Here is a 19,956-nt window from a genome sequence, read left to right on the forward strand (position 1 = left end):
GATCAAGAAAGGAGAAAAGAGGATGATACTCAAATTAGAAAGAGCAGGACAGAGTTGTTTTGTGACCTGATAGCTAGTGGGGTTCCATTCCAGGAGATAGATGGGATCTCTACAAGTGAACTGTTGAGGAGATGGCAAGATCTGAGGAGGAGAAGTAAATTGCAATTCGCCAGACCCAAGAGGGTGGCGACAAATGAGATAGGGGGTTGGAAAGATAGAGGTGGGACACCTGATGGAGACATGCAAAGCCCCCACTGTAACCGCCCCTTGCACTCTTCCAATACCATGGCATACTACACCCCCTGCCAAGATTCCCTCATGGACTAGTTATAAAAGTTCTTGAATATCCCTGAAAATTGTTTGAACAGTTTTGCCATTTTTTGATGTCTAATGATGTTTGTTTTCATTCTAGAGTTTCTTAGAGATATACTCCTGTGAGCATACTATGAAGTATGCGCTGGCTGATATATGATGATAAATACTCCTGTGAGCATACTGTGACGTATGCGCTGGCTGATATATGATGAATTGGGTTTGGTCTTGGTGATGCATAAATGTGCATTCCTCACCTGAGGGTTTGTAATAGACCTTGATGTTTTAAAAGGCAAAAGACCACAGCAGATATAAGATGATTCTGTATGTGGGAGCCATTGTGAGAGAAACATACAAGGCAAAGAGGGAGTGACAGTACAGACAATGAATTTAAGACTGACCTAAAGTTAGATGACTGATAATATACTGGGGGGTTGACAAGATAAATAGATGACTTATTTGTACTAAGTGTTTGTCTTTGTCACTGTATGTGCTTTTGTGTATTTGTCATGGATATCCCTTGATTAAAATTGGTTTGTTTGCAGGAGTGAAAGAAGAAACCTTGGCCATTTAATTAACATGTAAATACAGTGCACAGTAAATAGTTCATTCCTGCAGTAGTAAAAAAGGAGTCCATCTACCTAATATAAGATTATATTTTATGACTTATTTTTGAGTTTTAACATTTTTTATTTTTTGGGAGCTCCCGTGCAAATTGGGTTTTGAAGAATATATATGTTAAATGATTTCAATGAATGCAAGTTTGTTAATGTCTTGATATAGCTTTGTTCACCTACACCTGAGTCATGCAATGCAAATGTGTGGGCACCCAAAGTGTGTGTTTGTCTATATATAAATGAGAATCTCTCCTGCTTACTGAATGAGTGCAATAGGTTTAGCCAGAGTGTGTGTGTATATGTAATGTGTATATTATGTAAAAATAATAATTTGCTAGAATTGGGTTAATAGCAAATTGGTTTGGGTTCGGTTTTCCTTAACATGTAATTGTACTAATTCTAATTAGTAGTAACATTATTTTGTGATCTCCATGAACATGATTGTACTGGTAATTATGATCATCGTTCTTATGCAAATGTGATTGACATGAATTTGATGTGTTTGATCAGTGTATAAGTCCATACAAATATGATATATATTTTATGTAGTATTATTATCTAGAGTAGAAATATTTGCTACAGTAGAAAATTTCAAAGGTCATTCTGGGCACAATTAATTTGAACCAACAAACCTACGGTAATTTTGTTTGATTCATTTGATCAAAGGGTGGAAAACAAGCCACCAGGACTGAGTTATATTGAACAAGTTATTCTATCTTGGACTGTGAATATATCATGGACTGAGTTATTTTGGACTGTTGCTTTGGACTGAGTTAGCTCTGCCAAGACTTCCAAGTATGATTGTGAACTTCACTTTCCCTCAGTGCAGGCTGTGTCTTGTGTGTAGACTGAAGATGTCCAATTGAGCGAGGAGACTGAGCCCAGATGCTGCTAAAGTGTCACCAGGGTGAAAAAGGCCCTGAACAGCGGCAGCAATAGAAAATAAAGGTACTCTTATGCTCAGCCATGGACACCTGCATTTCCCTCACCCATTGCTTTGGAGAAACAAGGGGTTTAATGTCATGAAGGGCAGGGACAGATTGCTCTTTAGAGTCTGTTCTTTTGCTAACCAGGGAAAGTAGTGAAGTCACCCAAAAGAGATGAGGACATAACAATCCCCGTGCTTCCCTGCAACAGAGACCTATTTAAAAATTGCGGTCAAGAAGATCCGAAGAAAGAAGATTTCTACACACATTTGATATTTCAGTACCTGTTGGTCCAATATTGTTTTTGTTCCGTTTTAAGCCCAGGATGTTATTTTTTACCAAGCGGTTTTCTATTGGTAGCAAATAAATAAATATATATATATATATATATGAGCAATGCAAATAATGATAAATGGTATAGTTTAGTGGCAGGTTAATTAACTAAAGTGATTGAAACCAAGGGGTGGAATGTATACTATGATTTATTTTTAATGGTTTCAACACTCCAATTAATAGCAACTATTGATATAGTTTCAATCAGTTATACTATATTCAGCTCTTTGAACCTTCCTAGAAGGTCATTGAAACTTGTTTCAACCAGATGGTCAAATTGTCCAATCAGAGCAAATAACTGGCTTACACTTTTCTACCAACAGAGGACCTTCATTGCCATAATTAGATTGGGTGTGTTAACTTTCCCCATGGATTGTCAACTGGTGAAATCTCATCTATTTGGCCTCAGGGGGTCATCTCACTGGCATCCAAGGATAGATACTGTTTAAGTCTCACACTTACTTTGGGACATCAAAGGCTTTAGAGAAGTTTTTACATATAAAAGGGGAGACACAGAGAAAGAGATGTGACAGACCAGAGAGGACACGAGGACACGGAGATGAGACTATCTGAATAATGTAATGTATGAATAATGCCTGTTTCTGATTAATACATATGTATTTATAGTTTTATATTGTTTATTATTTGATCTTATCACTTTATATAGTAAATCAATTTAGTAAATTCAATTCTTGTGTGAGCATTTTCTTATTCATTACAATCCATTGGAACCCTTACAATACAGCCACTAAAACCCTGTTATCCGTGCCTAGTGTTTCCTCTATTAAGGATCCCACGGATCGCCTCATAGGGAGCTTAGCTAGCTCAGTATATGAAGCGTCAGGGTCAGCACTCACTCCCTCGTTCGCAGCAACTTGGGTAGCCAAGGCTATGATCTCATGGTCAGAATCGTTAAACATGATCGCGCAGGAGCAAGATCTACAGCAGAGATATCGGAGATCGCTAGTCAGATGGCGATGGCCGGAGACTGCGTAATCAATGCATCTTTGGATGCGGGCAATTGCTTGGCACTTGCTGCCGCTAACGCAGTGGTTAAGGACATGGCGGGCCGATTCTACTTCCAAGAAGTCCTTGACTTCTCTGCTTTATCAGTGAGGCCGTCTTTTCGGAGAGAAGTTGGATCAACTCATCTCCGACTCCACAGGAGGAAAGAGCGGGTTTCTCCCTCAACAAAAGGTCAAGCCGTTTCAGGCTGCCCCAACCAGGATAGGGAGCGGCAGGTCTCATATAGAGCCAACCCATTGGGGAGAATGCGTGCTCAACAGCCCAGATCGAGGGGATCCAGATTCCAAAGATCGTCAGCCAAATGACTTGAGGCGTTTACCAGACGGCACCAGCAGGGTGGGCAGCCGCCTACTCTGGTTTCACCACGTCTGGTTCAGTGTCGCACGCGACGCATGGGTAAAGGAGTTGGTGACTTAAGGTTACAAAATAGAATTTGTCAGGTACCCTCCAAGACGGTTTTTTCGTTCTCGTCTTCCCAGGGTGGATGCCCAGGCAAGGACTCTATTAGGAGCCATCAAATCGCTCCAGCACAACGGGGTCATTGTTCCTGTACCAGAAGACGAAAGAGCTCAGGGCTTCTGTTCCTACCTGGTTGCGGTTCCCAAAAAGGACGGGGTCTGTCAGACCTCTTTTGGACTTGAAGCTTGTGAACAAATTCATCAGGATCAGGCATTTCCGGATGGAGTCCCTTTGTTCAGTCATATCAACCATGGAGCAGGGAGAATACTTGGCCTCGATCGACATTCAGGACGCATATCTGCATATTCCTATTTTTCCTCTTCATCAGAGGTTCCTACGCTTCGCCATCAACGGTGGACATTTTCAGTTCGTAGCGCTACACTTCGGGCTAGCCACGGCTCCCTGAGTGTTCACAAAGGTTATGGCAGTTGTCATGGCCATACTGTATTCTCGAGGCATAGTCGTCTTGCCTTACTTGGACGACCTATTGGTCAAGGGCCCTTCAATACGGGCATGTGAAGAAAATGTCAACATCACGCTAGATACGCTTGCCCGCTCAGGGTGGTTGGTCAATGTGAAGAAGTCATCCCTTGTGCCAGCTCAGAGGATTTACTTCTGAGGAATGATCTTCGACACTTGCCGAGGGTTGGTAATTCCCCCTCAGGAAAAAGCCCTAGCGCTCCGGCAGGGAGTTCGGACTCTTCGCCAACCAGTCCCTCATACTATTCGTTTCGGGATGAGAATTCTAGGAAGAATGGTGGCAGCGACGGAGGCGATACCGTTTGCTCAATTCCATTTTCGCCCCCTGCAGCACGCTCTCTTGTCAGCCTGGGACAAGAATCCTTTCACGCTCGATCGGAGGTGCCGACTGTCCTCTCAAGTCAGGCAGTCACTCGGTTGATGGATAACCAGTTTCTCTCTGACCCAGGGGAACCCTTCCCCCCAGACCATTGGTTGGTGATAACAGCCGACGCCAATCTCATCGGCTGGGGAGCGGTGATTCGCCACCACACGACCCAGGGACGGTGGTCGCCACAGGAGGCACGCCTCCCGATCAACTTATTGGAGATACGAGCAATTCGGCTGGCTCTGCAGCAGTTTCATCACTTCTTAGCAGGCCGCCCGTTCCGGATCCAATCGGACAACGCCACGGCGGTGGTTTACATAAATCACCAAGGGGGCACCCGCAGCAGAGCAACTATGCGCGAAGTGGGGCACGTTCTTCCGTGGGTCGAGGCAAACCACTCGGTGATTTCGGCAGTCCACATCCCGGTCGTGGAAAACTGGGTGGCAGACTTTCTCAGCAGGCAGGGTCTTGCGTCCGGAGAGTGGTCACTACATCCCGAGGTCTTCCAGCAGATTTGTCAGCTGTGGGGAACTCCGGATATGGACCTATTGGCGTCCAGAGTGAACGCCAAGGTGCCCACATATGTCGCTCGGGCCAGGGGCCCGCAAGCAATTGCTGTGGATGCGTTGGTTCTGCCATGGAACCAGTTCTGCCTCCCATATCTATTTCCCCCTCTGCCACTACTCCCGAGAGTCATCAAGAGGATCAAGACGGAAGGGGTTCCGGCGATTCTGCTGGCCCCGGACTGGCCCCGTCGAGCGTGGTACGCAGATCTAATGCGGCTACTCGACGACGTTCCTTGGCGGCTGCCAGAGCGCTCATCTGTTTTCTCAAGGGCCGATTTGCCACCCGAACACAGGGGCCCTGTGTTTGAAGGCATGGCCGTTGAATCTTGGATTCTAACCCAGGCAGGGTTTGGGAGCAAGGTGGTCGCTACAATGGTTAGCACCCGGAAGCCTGCTTCAGCACGAATTTACCACCACACCTGGAAGGTGTTCTTTGCTTGGTGCCGAGGCCGGAGTGTTTCTCCGCTAAGATTCTCGATTTTCAACATCTTGGCCTTTCTCCAGTCGGGCCTAGACTTGGGCTTGGCCCCAAGTTTCCTCAGGAGACAAATATCGGCCTTATCCGTACTGTTCCAGCACAGAACTGCTTCCAATTTGCAGGTAAAGACTTTCATCCAGGGAGTCTCCCATTTGGTACCTCCCTATAAGGCGCCTATGGATGCCTGGGACCTTAACCTGGTCCTAAGTGTTCTGCAGGAAGCTCCATTTGAACCACTTCAGGATGTCTCTTTGAGGTACCTTTCCTGGAAAGTGGTGTTCCTAGTGGCCATCTCTTCTATCAGGCGGGTTTCAGAGCTGTTGGCCCTATCCTGCCGAGCTCCGTTCCTCATTTTCCATAAGGATAAGGTGGTGCTCAGACCAGCCCCTCCTTTTCTGCCGAAGGTCGTGTCCTCTTTTCACATAAATGAAGATGTTGTTTTGCCTTCTTTTTGTAAAGCACCAGTGCACCGTGTGGAAAAGGCTCTTCACACGTTAGACCTGGTAAGAGCCCTCCGGAGGTACGTGGCGAGGACGGCGCCCTTTCGTCAGATGGACACGCTGTTCGTGCTCCCCGAAGGGCGCAGAAAGGGACTCACTGCCTCAAAATCGACCATAGCCAGATGGATTCGTATGACTATTCACGAGTCCTACCACATTAGAGGCGTGCCGATTCCAGCAGGGATCAGAGCGCACTCTACTCGGGCAGTGGGCGCCTCTTGGGCGCTTCGGCACCAGGCTTCGACGGAACAGGTTTGCAAGTCAGCAACCTGGTCCAGCCTGCACACATTTACCAAACATTATAATATCCACACTCAGGCCTCGGCAGATGCAAGCCTAGGTAGAAGGATTCTCCAAGCAGCGGTGGCGCACCTTTAAACAAGAGGTGCATGTAGCTTGGATCGGTGAGTCAATCTCCCACCCAGGGACTGCTTTAGGACTTTAGGACGTCCCACAGTATCTGTGTCCCCCAATGAGGCGAAGGAGAAACATGGATTTTTGTGATAAACTCACCGTAAAATCCTTTTTTCCGAGACGCTCATTGGGGGACATAGCACCCACCCTATTAGCCAGTTGGCTCTTGTTTTATTTAATTAATATGCATTTACTTATTTGATATAAGGATGGCGTTTTTTTTTTTTGGACATGTACCTGTATTAAAGGGAAGGTGCCATCCCAAAAAAAATTTTTCAGCAATTGAAAAAATGTAAAGAATTAATGTTTACATTTTCTTAAATATTATAATTTGTTTTTAATTTTGTAAAATATGAAAAATAATTTGAAAAAGTTTGGCATTTCCACTTGGTAACACTAGGGGGAGCAGCTACTGAAGTTTGGCACAAAAGCCTAGTGTACAACTAGCTCACATTACTGTCCTGCAGTAATTAAGGGCGTACAGTGTCCATGATGTTTGATTTTGATATATGATCATGCCCTAAAATGGACACTGTATGGGTGGAATCTGCTGACATGGGTGTGGTGTCACTCCTCTCCTCCCCTACTGGGTGCTTGCTAAGGGAAAAGAGAGGATGACATTTAGGAACACAGTGAGCAGCCATTTTGATGGGGCCTGCAAAGTTACTGACTGTCTTTTCATGTAAAGTCTGGATCAGAACAGGTCATCAATCAGCAGAAATGTTTCCTGGATTTCTGTGGAGCAGACAAGAAGATGGTCCATCCATGTGTATATAACACAGCGCTCTATGTACAATTCCTGGCACCGAACAGGGCGCCCCCCACAGACCAGCACACTGCTCTCCTGAAATACTCTGTGCTGCTGTCACCCTGCTCCTCCACCATATATCAGGCCCTGTCGCCTCGCTTTCACACATCGCCTGAACAGGATCTGAGGAGAGGAATGGGGTCTTCGGTCACCGAGGATGGCAGGCAGCAAGGATTCTGGGAGCAGGGTGACAGCAGCACAGAGTATTTCAGGAGAGCAGTGCGCGGGTCTATGGGGGCACAGAGGGAGATATATGGGGGAGGAGCAGGGAGACAGCAGCACAGAGTATTTCAGGAGAGCAGTGTGCTGGTCTATGGGGGCACAGAGGGAGATATATGGGGGAGGAGCAGGGAGACAGCAGCACAGAAATCCAGGAAACATTTCTGCTGATTGATGGCCTGTTCTGATCCAGACTTTGCATGCAAAGACCCCATTCCCCTCCTCAGATTCTGTCCTGGCGATGTGTGAAAGCGAGGCGACAGGCGCAGTCCGGGGTGACTCTGGGAAGCAGGCTGGGGGGGGAATGGAGCCATACAGTACCGATAAAAATGAGACCCCTCTCTTCAGCTGCCTCACCAGCCCTCCCCTGACTGCACCTAACTATTACCCCTGACCCGTGTGCAGGTGCTCAGCCAGAACCACCCTAGAATGGGTCCCCTTTTAGCAGATCACAAATATTACCATCATATACTTCACACACAATGCCGCCATATAGATCATACACAATACCACCATGTAGATCACACATAAAACCAGCAGGGTGACAGCAGCACAGAGTATTTCAGGAGAGCAGTATCACACGGCAGAGAATTAGATACACGGCTCAGCAGACAGTATCACACAGGAGAGGATTAGATACACGGTTCAGCAGTCAGTATCACACAAGAGAGGATTAGATACACGGTTCAGCAGTCAGTATCACACAGGAGAGGATTAGATACATGGTTCAGCAGTCAGTATCACACAGGAGAGGATTAGATACATGGCTCAGCAGACTGTATCACACAGGATAGGAATAGATACACGGCTCAGCAGACTGTATCACACAGGAGAGGATTAGATACATGGCTCAGCAGTCAGTATCACACAGGAGAGGATTAGATACACGGCTCAGCAGTCAGTATCACACAGGGGAGGATTAGATACACGGCTCAGCAGACAGTATCACACAGGATAGGATTAGATACACGGTTCAGCAGTCAGTATCACACAGGAGAGGATTAGATACACGGCTCAGCAGTCAGTATCACACAGGGGAGGATTAGATACACGCCTCAGCAGACAGTATCACAGGATTAGATACACGGTCCAGCAGTCAGTATCACACAGGAGAGGATTAGATACACGGCTCAGCAGTCAGTATCACACAGGAGAAGATTAGATACACGGCTCAGCAGTCAGTATCACACAGGAGAGGATTAGATACACGGCTCAGCAGACTGTATCACACAGGATAGGAATAAATACACGGCTCAGCACACAGTATCACACAGGATAGGATTAGATACACGGTTCAGCAGTCAGTGTCACACAGGAGAGGATTAGATACACGGCTCAGCAGTCAGTATCGCACAGGGGAGGATTAGATACACGGCTCGGCAGACAGTATCACACAGGATAGGATTAGATACACGGTTCAGCAGTCAGTATCACACAGGATAGGATTAGATACACGGCTCAGCAGTCAGTATCACACGGGAGGATTAGATATACGGCTCAGCAGACAGTATCACACAGGATGGATTAGATACACGGTTCAGCAGTCAGTATCACACAGGAGAGGATTAGATACACGGTTCAGCAGTCAGTATCACACAGGAGAGGATTAGATACACGGTTCAGCAGTCAGTATCACACAGGAGAGGATTAGATACACGGCTCAGCAGACTGTATCACACAGGATAGGAATAGATACACGGCTCAGCAGACTGTATCACACAGGAGAGGATTAGATACATGGCTCAGCAGTCAGTATCACACAGGAGAGGATTAGATACACGGCTCAGCAGTCAGTATCACACAGGGGAGGATTAGATACACGGCTCAGCAGACAGTATCACACAGGATAGGATTAGATACACGGTTCAGCAGTCAGTATCACACAGGAGAGGATTAGATACACGGCTCAGCAGTCAGTATCACACAGGGGAGGATTAGATACACGCCTCAGCAGACAGTATCACAGGATTAGATACACGGTTCAGCAGTCAGTATCACACAGGAGAGGATTAGATACACGGCTCAGCAGTCAGTATCACACAGGAGAAGATTAGATACACGGCTCAGCAGTCAGTATCACACAGGAGAGGATTAGATACACGGCTCAGCAGACTGTATCACACAGGATAGGAATAAATACACGGCTCAGCAGACAGTATCACACAGGATAGGATTAGATACACGGTTCAGCAGTCAGTGTCACACAGGATAGGATTAGATACACGGCTCAGCAGTCAGTATCGCACAGGGGAGGATTAGATACACGGCTCAGCAGACAGTATCACACAGGATAGGATTAGATACACGGTTCAGCAGTCAGTATCACACAGGATAGGATTAGATACACGGCTCAGCAGTCAGTATCACACGGGAGGATTAGATACACGGCTCAGCAGACAGTATCACACAGGATGGATTAGATACACGGTTCAGCAGTCAGTATCACACAGGAGAGGATTAGATACACGGCTCAGCAGACTGTATCACACAGGATAGGAATAGATACACGGCTCAGCAGACTGTATCACACAGGATAGGAATAGATACACGGCTCAGCAGACAGTATCACACAGGATAGGATTAGATACACGGTTCAGCAGTCAGTATCACACAGGAGAGGATTAGATACACGGCTCAGCAGACTGTATCACACAGGATAGGAATAGATACACGGCTCAGCAGACTGTATCACACAGGAGAGGATTAGATACATGGCTCAGCAGTCAGTATCACACAGGAGAGGATTAGATACACGGCTCAGCAGTCAGTATCACACAGGGGAGGATTAGATACACGGCTCAGCAGACAGTATCACACAGGATAGGATTAGATACACGGTTCAGCAGTCAGTATCACACAGGAGAGGATTAGATACACGGCTCAGCAGTCAGTATCACACAGGGGAGGATTAGATACACGCCTCAGCAGACAGTATCACAGGATTAGATACACGGTTCAGCAGTCAGTATCACACAGGAGAGGATTAGATACACGGCTCAGCAGTCAGTATCACACAGGAGAAGATTAGATACACGGCTCAGCAGTCAGTATCACACAGGAGAGGATTAGATACACGGCTCAGCAGACTGTATCACACAGGATAGGAATAAATACACGGCTCAGCAGACAGTATCACACAGGATAGGATTAGATACACGGTTCAGCAGTCAGTGTCACACAGGATAGGATTAGATACACGGCTCAGCAGTCAGTATCGCACAGGGGAGGATTAGATACACGGCTCAGCAGACAGTATCACACAGGATAGGATTAGATACACGGTTCAGCAGTCAGTATCACACAGGATAGGATTAGATACACGGCTCAGCAGTCAGTATCACACGGGAGGATTAGATACACGGCTCAGCAGACAGTATCACACAGGATGGATTAGATACACGGTTCAGCAGTCAGTATCACACAGGAGAGGATTAGATACACGGCTCAGCAGACTGTATCACACAGGATAGGAATAGATACACGGCTCAGCAGACTGTATCACACAGGATAGGAATAGATACACGGCTCAGCAGACAGTATCACACAGGATAGGATTAGATACACGGTTCAGCAGTCAGTATCACACAGGAGAGGATTAGATACACGGCTCAGCAGTCAGTATCACACAGGGGAGGATTAGATACACGGCTCAGCAGACAGTATCACAGGATTAGATACACGGTTCAGCAGTCAGTATCACACAGGAGAGGATTAGATACATGGCTCAGCAGTCAGTATCACACAGGAGAGGATTAGATACACGGCTCAGCAATCAGTATCACACAGGGGAGGATTAGATACACGGCTCAGCAGACAGTATCACACAGGATAGGAATAAATACACGGCTCAGCAGACAGTATCACACAGGATAGGATTAGATACACGGTTCAGCAGTCAGTGTCACACAGGAGAGGATTAGATACACGGCTCAGCAGTCAGTATCGCACAGGGGAGGATTAGATACACGGCTCAGCAGACAGTATCACACAGGATATGATTAGATACACGGCTCAGCAGTCAGTATCACACAGGGGAGGATTAGATACACTGCTCAGCAGACAGTATCACAAAGGATAGGAATAAATACACGGCTCAGCAGACATTATCACACAGGATAGGATTAGATACACGGTTCAGCAGTCAGTGTCACACAGGAGAGGATTAGATACACGGCTCAGCAGTCAGTATCGCACAGGGGAGGATTAGATACACGGCTCAGCAGACAGTATCACACAGGATAGGATTAGATACACGGTTCAGCAGTCAGTATCACACAGGATAGGATTAGATACACGGCTCAGCAGTCAGTATCACACAGGGGAGGATTAGATACACGGCTCAGCAGACAGTATCACACAGGATAGGATTAGATACACGGTTCAGCAGTCAGTATCACACAGGAGAGGATTAGATACACGGCTCAGCAGTCAGTATCACACAGGGGAGGATTAGATACACGGCTCAGCAGACAGTATCACAGGATTAGATACACGGTTCAGCAGTCAGTATCACACAGGAGAGGATTAGATACATGGCTCAGCAGTCAGTATCACACAGGAGAGGATTAGATACACGGCTCAGCAATCAGTATCACACAGGGGAGGATTAGATACACGGCTCAGCAGACAGTATCACACAGGATAGGAATAAATACACGGCTCAGCAGACAGTATCACACAGGATAGGATTAGATACACGGTTCAGCAGTCAGTGTCACACAGGAGAGGATTAGATACATGGCTCAGCAGTCAGTATCACACAGGAGAGGATTAGATACACGGCTCAGCAATCAGTATCACACAGGGGAGGATTAGATACACGGCTCAGCAGACAGTATCACACAGGATAGGAATAAATACACGGCTCAGCAGACAGTATCACACAGGATAGGATTAGATACACGGTTCAGCAGTCAGTGTCACACAGGAGAGGATTAGATACACGGCTCAGCAGTCAGTATCGCACAGGGGAGGATTAGATACACGGCTCAGCAGACAGTATCACACAGGATATGATTAGATACACGGCTCAGCAGTCAGTATCACACAGGGGAGGATTAGATACACGGCTCAGCAGACAGTATCACACAGGATAGGAATAAATACACGGCTCAGCAGACATTATCACACAGGATAGGATTAGATACACGGTTCAGCAGTCAGTGTCACACAGGAGAGGATTAGATACACGGCTCAGCAGTCAGTATCGCACAGGGGAGGATTAGATACACGGCTCAGCAGACAGTATCACACAGGATAGGATTAGATACACGGTTCAGCAGTCAGTATCACACAGGATAGGATTAGATACACGGCTCAGCAGTCAGTATCACACAGGATAGGATTAAATACACGGCTCAGCAGTCAGTATCACACAGGGGAGGATTAGATACACGGCTCAGCAGTCAGTATCACACAGGGGAGGATTAGATACATGGCTCAGCAGTCAGTATCACACAGGATAGGATTAGATACACGGCTCAGCAGGCAGTATCACACAGGGGAGGATTAGATACACGGCTCAGCAGTCAGTATCACACAGGGGAGGATTAGATACATGGCTCAGCAGTCAGTATCACACAGGATAGGATTAGATACACGGCTCAGCAGGCAGTATCACAGGAGACAGTATTACAGATATGCTCACACTGGTGAAACTTCCAGCCCCCCCATACACTAGACTATGGGCTGTATATGTCACTGTCCTCCTCAGACAGCCATAAAAGCTCTCATAAAAGCAAAGGTGTCAGATTACCGGAGATTTCTGGGGCTGTGTGTGAGTGGGGAGGCGGAGACAGAGCAGGAGGACAGTGGAGCTGGAGCAGGAAGCACGGTGCAGAAAGTGGAGCTCAGCAGATAGCACTGGGCTACAGTAAAATGGCGCCCAGCCACACCTACAGCAGTGAATGGTGCAGCCCACAGGGGCGTGCCCAGTTCACTGCTAATGAGGCTGTAATGTGGGGTCGGGAACTGATGCAGTCTCCTATGTGCAGGGACGGCCATATTTGCAGACTGTATGAGTCCTCCACAGATCTGCAAATCAAGATGGCCGCGCCCAGTGGCTACATTAAAACATTATTACAAACAAACCATAAATCCTGGTTAGTACAACATTTGCTGAAACAACATGTTTTGTTACTTACTCTTTTTTTGCAAATTATATAAAATTGCGGCACCTTCCCTTTAAGGCTGATTTTGTTGTCCTCCTACTGCTTTAGCACCAAACTGAGTTCTGCCCGCAATGGGGGCGAGGGTGTATACAGTGGAGGAGGAGCTAACCTTTTTTTTTTTCACTTAGTGTCAGCCTCCTAGCGGCAGAAGCATACACCCACAGTATCTGTATCTCCCAATGAGCGTCTCGGCGAAAAGGATTTTACGGTGAGTTTATCACAAAAATCCATGTTTTATTAAATCTCACTAAAAATATATAAACAGATTGATAAAAAAATGGCACAATACACCGATATGAGAAAAAATTGGTGGATGAGCCAGAAAGATGCATATAGAGAAATAGTAATATGAAACAAACTGCGGAGTCACAAGTAAAAATGCATCTATTGAACAACAACCAATGATAGTAAAAATAGGATTGATACACAGGATGGAAAAGTTAATGCAGTAGATCCCAATGTGTAAAGTCAAACCACGCTAGTAAATGCAGATTGCAAAATTGCCAAGGAGGGCAGGATAAAGTAGAACAAGATGAAGTGCCGAGGCTCACCCACCATCCACCCAACATGCGTTTCGCAACTGCTTTGTCCGGGGTGGCTGGTGAGGAGTGATGCTGCCGTATATGAAGGGATGGGCGACCTTGGGCTGATGCAACGGTGGAATGTGAATATTCTTGCAGGTAATTTTAATTGTAGGAAGATCGATCATGTGCAAGCATAGATAGTTCCACCAGGGTCTTCTGTGCCATTATCGTTTTACTGCAAGGTGTATATGGGCCTTCAACCTGCGGAGAGAATGATTTGTCTTCAAGGGTGTGTGTGTGTATCTATGTATCCATTGTTGTCTATACGTTTATAAGCCATGCTGCTGTATGTCACCATGTATGTTTGGACCATTATGTGTGTAAATAAGAGCATACATGTGTTTTAAAAGAAGACCTACTCAAACATTTAGGGCATAATTACTAAGCCTGTAACTTAAATTGGGGCAAGTAGCACCTATAGGCCGCGAGACATGCAGCTACGGGGACTCGAGCATAGTATACGAGCACGCCGAGGATACTCTATTAGCACAAGAGCGTGCTCAGATAACACCTTATCCGAGCACACTTGCTCATCAGTAATAATATGTACTAAGAAGTCACCAGTGTTTTGTGGATTGGGATATAAAGTCTTAAATAAAGTGAGGCAATCCTGATATCTTGGAACGCTATACAATCTTGTGTATTGTTATTGAAAGTCGGATGGGAAGTAGTCAGCTCCTCTATGCACACTAATTTACAGATCACACCCAGACATGTACTGCCTGGCCTCCTTTATTAACTGTATAGTATTACAGTACATCAATCTCCTCTTCAAGACTTTTCTCATGCTGCATGAACTCTCTGGAATGCACTACCCAAAACAGTCAAGAAGTCCTCCCATGAAGGTCCCCCCCCGCTAAATCTGTGTATATGTGTCTGTAGTCTCCAGTATCCAATGCCATTCCTGTCATTTTCCCAATGACGTCGCCACTCTTCAGACTCTCATACTCACCCTGTGACTCTTTTTGTTTTTTTATATGCTTACGGTGTAAAAGCCACTTTTGGGTCACGCAAGTCACAGTTTGACCCGAAAGTCTGCAGAGTGGTGACTACTCTCAGAGGATGGGGAACTGCGCTGGATCCCAGAGAAAGCTGCAATAGGTGAGTATATTAAATAGAATCTGTCAGCCGGTTTTTGCAGTGTAATGTAGGCAAGAAAAGGCTGAATCCAACTATGTATCACTTAGATTACTGGGTGCAGCCATGATCACACTATCAGAACTTTTAGATTTAGCAGTGTAGCAGAGCTGAGAAATCTAACCCTGCCCACACTGGGCTCTGTATATGCAATGTCTATAGACAGTGAGCTGCCTATCACAGGAGGGGGCGTTGCTGGACCAGGAGGCACAAGCTGCTGTGTACCAGCAATGATGAGCTCCTGGTGCTAAAGCAATCATTGTTAGCAAAGAAAACCATGGAACTTCATAAGATACATTGCTGAAATCTGTGTTTTAACCTCTGCATCATGCTATTTTCACATTACATAGCAAAAACCTGCTGACATTCCCTTTAACATACTACATACACAGATTTTGCAAAAAAAAAAAAAAAAAAAACATTTTCACTGGAATGTTTTTTTTTTTTTTTTTTTTATTCCCAGTGATAATGGTTTTGAGCATGCATTAAACGCATACCTATCTAAAGGGAATCTGTCACTGGGTGTTTGCTATCCTACCTGAGGGGCAGATGCCTTGATTCCAGCAATGATCACTTACTGGGCTGCAGCAGTTTTGATAAAATTCCTGTTTTCTCTGCTGCAAATCTAGAAGTTCTCTGAATGCTGAGCTCTCTATAACTCAGCCCACGCCACTGATTGGCGGCTTTCAGTGTACTCTGGGCATAGACAGAAAGCTGCCAATCAGCGGTGGGGGGCGGAGTTATACACGGCACATGAATATGGAGACCTACATAGTAGCAGGTTTATTAGTCCTCTATTGATAACCTCCAGCTGATAAAGCATTGATTTTATCAAAACTACAGCAAGTAGCCCAGGAATACTTTATGCTGCTTTCAGATTAGGTGGGAAATAAATCTGCAGACAGTTTACCTTCACACAGTCCTATTGCATCAGCTCACTATTCTTACTCTTTCTTTCTTTCTTTCTTTCTTTCTTTCTTTCTTTCTTTCTTTCTTTCTTTCTTTCTTTCTTTCTTCTCTCTCTTTCTCTCTTTCTCTCTTTCTTTCTTCTCCTGTCTTTCTTCTGTTTCCTACATACTTAATGCACTCAGTAGCGCACTGTACATATACAGACACTGGCTGGTGTACGGCTCTTGCAGTTTTATAAAAGTACCCTTATTTATTATATTACTTTTTTACCTTTTTGTGTCACCCCTATACTCCCATTTCCTCCTGTAAGTTTTTGAGCAGGACGCTCGCTACTCTTGGGTTGAATTGTCTGGCCACCTCCTGAATGGTAAAGTGCTGAGGAATATGAAGATGAGGAAAACGGAAAACTACAGTGATTAAAAATCTATTGGGCTCTATTACTGTATGGTGCACACCAAGCAGAAACATGATTTGAAAGAAAACTATCACAAACCTAAAGGTGCCCAGAAAACTTTGTATTCACACTTGGTTTGCAATGATCACATGGACGCACTAATAAATGCAAATGTGAGTCTTCTGCTGAAACCTTTCCCACCACACATGGATCCATCATAATAATACATGTTGTATCCAATTCTAGCAACAGAAAAGTGTATTACTAACTTCTATAAAAGCAGATGACAATAGAAGCAGGCTGTGCACGGGTTCCTTGATGCGTTTCATACAGTTTACCTTTGGTGAAAACTATCGCCATGAATTATTAACAACAAAAGGATTTAGAAAGAAATGTGACTCAGACTGATGCTTGGGAGAACAAAGATGAAAGATCTATTAAAAAAAAAAAAAAATAAATCTTCAGGTGACTCTAAAAACAAAGATCAGGATTGTCTGGGCACTGATATGTTCTGGTATTTTCTAGAGGTGATTGACTTTGTGGTGCTACGTTACACCCTCTTTCTGGCAGAAACCTGTTCCCTAGATCCCTGGCTATGTTCCCTTTTCAAATGAAGCCCCAACAGTGTGTCACATGTAATATATAGATCTAACGGTAGATACTTCAGGATGCCAGTGGAATTTTGGGCACAAACAATAGTATATCTGTCTGTATATACTTTTATATGTAAAGATTTTAATGAATTCTGTAGTAAATGTGCTGCTTGTAAGCGGCATGGAGTCCTTTCTGCCAGTCTGACATGAGGATATTAATAATATAACAAACCCACGCGTATCGACACTATGAAGTGTCTTTCTCAAGGTCAGTGTCACTCAGTGTCACTTCATAGTGTCGATACGCATGGGTTTGGGGGTCCCATACAATTTAACCATTGGTCTGCTTGTCCTCAGAAACCAGGTGATATCATGATAGGGAAAGGGGCTATGTTGTCCCTATTTGATTTAGTGGTAACATGTTGAGAATTTGATGCTTACACATGGCGTTTATTTTGCCTGTGTATCCCTTATGCAATCACAGTGTTTCCCTATAGGACTTGATATGTAGATATTCTGGTATATTTGTATTAACACCATGATATTATGACAATGAATAAGATTGGGATTGTTAACCTGTGGTGTTAGATCCCAGATATTGAAATTCAGTAGATATTTGTTATTTGATTAAATGGTTAATTCTGGGGCCCACAGTATTTAACTGTCTATTAACATGACCCATTGTTTTTGTTTGTCTATGTGTGTCTGTGAGTTCAGACATTTTAATTGTTTTTAAACTGTGTTTGCTTGTTGTGTTCACTATAATAAAATTTGATTCTTGATTATATTAGTGTGTGGTGATCCCTATTTGTGTGCATATACTTTTCTCTTTATTTGTCACTGTGTTAATTTATTTATATGCACTAGGTGATCCCACCTGAGTATATATTGTGGAGGTGCCCATTTATCCCTTTTAGTCAGATATATTGGGGTATGTTCCTGCGGTCAGTAAACGCTGCGGGTTGCATGCTGCGTACATCTGCAATGTCCAACCTGCAGCATCCAGCTATTATAGCGTAATGGATGGGATTTCAAGAAATCCCATGCCCACTATGCATGCACCGATTCCCACGGGTCACCCACAGAGACGGGCATGCGGCGCGTCTTTCCAGATGGCATGTCAATTTATGCAGCTGCGTAAATTACCCATTCACTATCATTAGATACGTTAAAACCATATAGTCACGTGTGTATTATGTGCGGGAATGCAGTTTACTACACATGTAGTAATTTACATAATGGTGAATCTTGTGACACAGCCAGAAGTACATGACGCAGGAAGTGGAGGAAAGCACAGAGACAGGTCCCCTCCTTTTAATAAATAATAATTTTTTTATAAAACAGTGTGAAGTCCCCCTATATTTTTTAACCAGCCAGAGTAATGCAGACTGAGACTGGTATTTCAGGCTGGTAACATTCCAATATCCATGAACTTTACCAGCCAGACAATACCAGGCTGCAGCAGTTAGCTTACCTTGGATGGTAAGCAAAAATGGTGGTATCCAAAAAAAAAAAAAAAAAAATAGCGTGGGTCTCCTCCCTATTTTTGTTAACCTGCCAAGGAAAAAACAGACAGCTGTGGCCTGATATTCTCAGGCTGGCGACGCCAATGGATTTTGGCCCTCACCAGCCTAAAAATAGCAGCCCGTAGCTGCCCCACAATTGGAACATCCAAAGTTGCTCCAATTATGGCACTTTACCCGGCTCTTCCCACTTGCCCTGTAGCGGTGGCAAGTGGGATAGTATTTGTGTGGTTGATGTCACCTTTGTATTGTCTATCCATTACTAATTCTACTATAGTTACATGGTAAATAAAGACACAGCCAGAATAAAGTCCTTTAATTGAAACAATGACACACTCCTTTAATAATCTTAATTAAACCATACTTACTGCATCGCCTATTCCACCCATGCCCTCCATCTCCTGTAAGAGAAATAAAAAAAAATCAACAACATACCATACCTGTCCGCCGAGAAGATATACATACTGTCCGTCGATGAGTCCAGCTCTGCTACATCTGGATGCCTTTGGCTGAATGGTGGCATTATGCCACCACTCAGCATGACATCCAGACATAGCGGAGCTTGGAGATAATGACCGGAGATAACTTTGTCACTGGCAGTCACGTGCACTAGAGTTCTCGTGGTCAGCTGACCGTGAGAACTTGGCTAGTGACCGGAGATAATCCCATCCCCGGCGATCACGTGCATGGCAGTTTTCGCGATGAGCTCAGCAGTGTGCGAGAACTTCCGGTTGAAACAAGGTATGACATTTTTTAAATTAGTCACATGCATAGTAAGCTGCGTTCCCGCACTTAGGTAATACGCATGTGACTAAGAAGATAATGCGGTTTTACCGTGTCTAATGATAGTGACTGGGTAATTCATGCAACGGAGACGGAGCAGCTCTGCTACATAAATGGACATGCTGTGGTCTGAAAAGACGTTCTCCATGTGCGTCTCCGCAGGGAAGCCGGAGGCGTCTCAGGACGCATAGTGGGGATGGGATTTCATGAAAACCCATCCACTATGCTGTAAAATCTGGCGGATGCGGGTTTGATGGGCGTTTACTGACCGTGGGAGCGTACCCTTAGTGATTTGTTCTCTGTCCATCATTCCTCGTCAGCCTGTGTAAAGAGGCCAGTAAAAAACGCCGAACACGTC

General features: G+C 45.1%; 1 protein-coding gene across 4 annotated transcripts in view; it reads left to right on the forward strand.

Moving 5' to 3' along the window:
* DPH1 (diphthamide biosynthesis 1) overlaps positions 1 to 19,956 on the forward strand; it is a 421,815-nt gene that overhangs the window by 77,235 nt on the left and 324,624 nt on the right. The window contains exon 4 of one of the 4 annotated variants that reach the window (XM_073565692.1): positions 13,804 to 13,883. The exons of the other annotated variants lie outside the window; for them this stretch is intronic. Coding sequence (XP_073421793.1) covers positions 13,804 to 13,883 — 80 coding nt within the window. The remainder of the gene's footprint in view (positions 1 to 13,803; positions 13,884 to 19,956) is intronic. 4 annotated transcript variants of the gene reach the window in all.

Source organism: Dendrobates tinctorius, unplaced genomic scaffold (assembly GCF_039654945.1).
Source record: "Dendrobates tinctorius isolate UK_male_01 unplaced genomic scaffold, ASM3965494v1 ptg000016l, whole genome shotgun sequence".
Classification (NCBI taxonomy): Eukaryota; Metazoa; Chordata; class Amphibia; order Anura; family Dendrobatidae; genus Dendrobates; species Dendrobates tinctorius.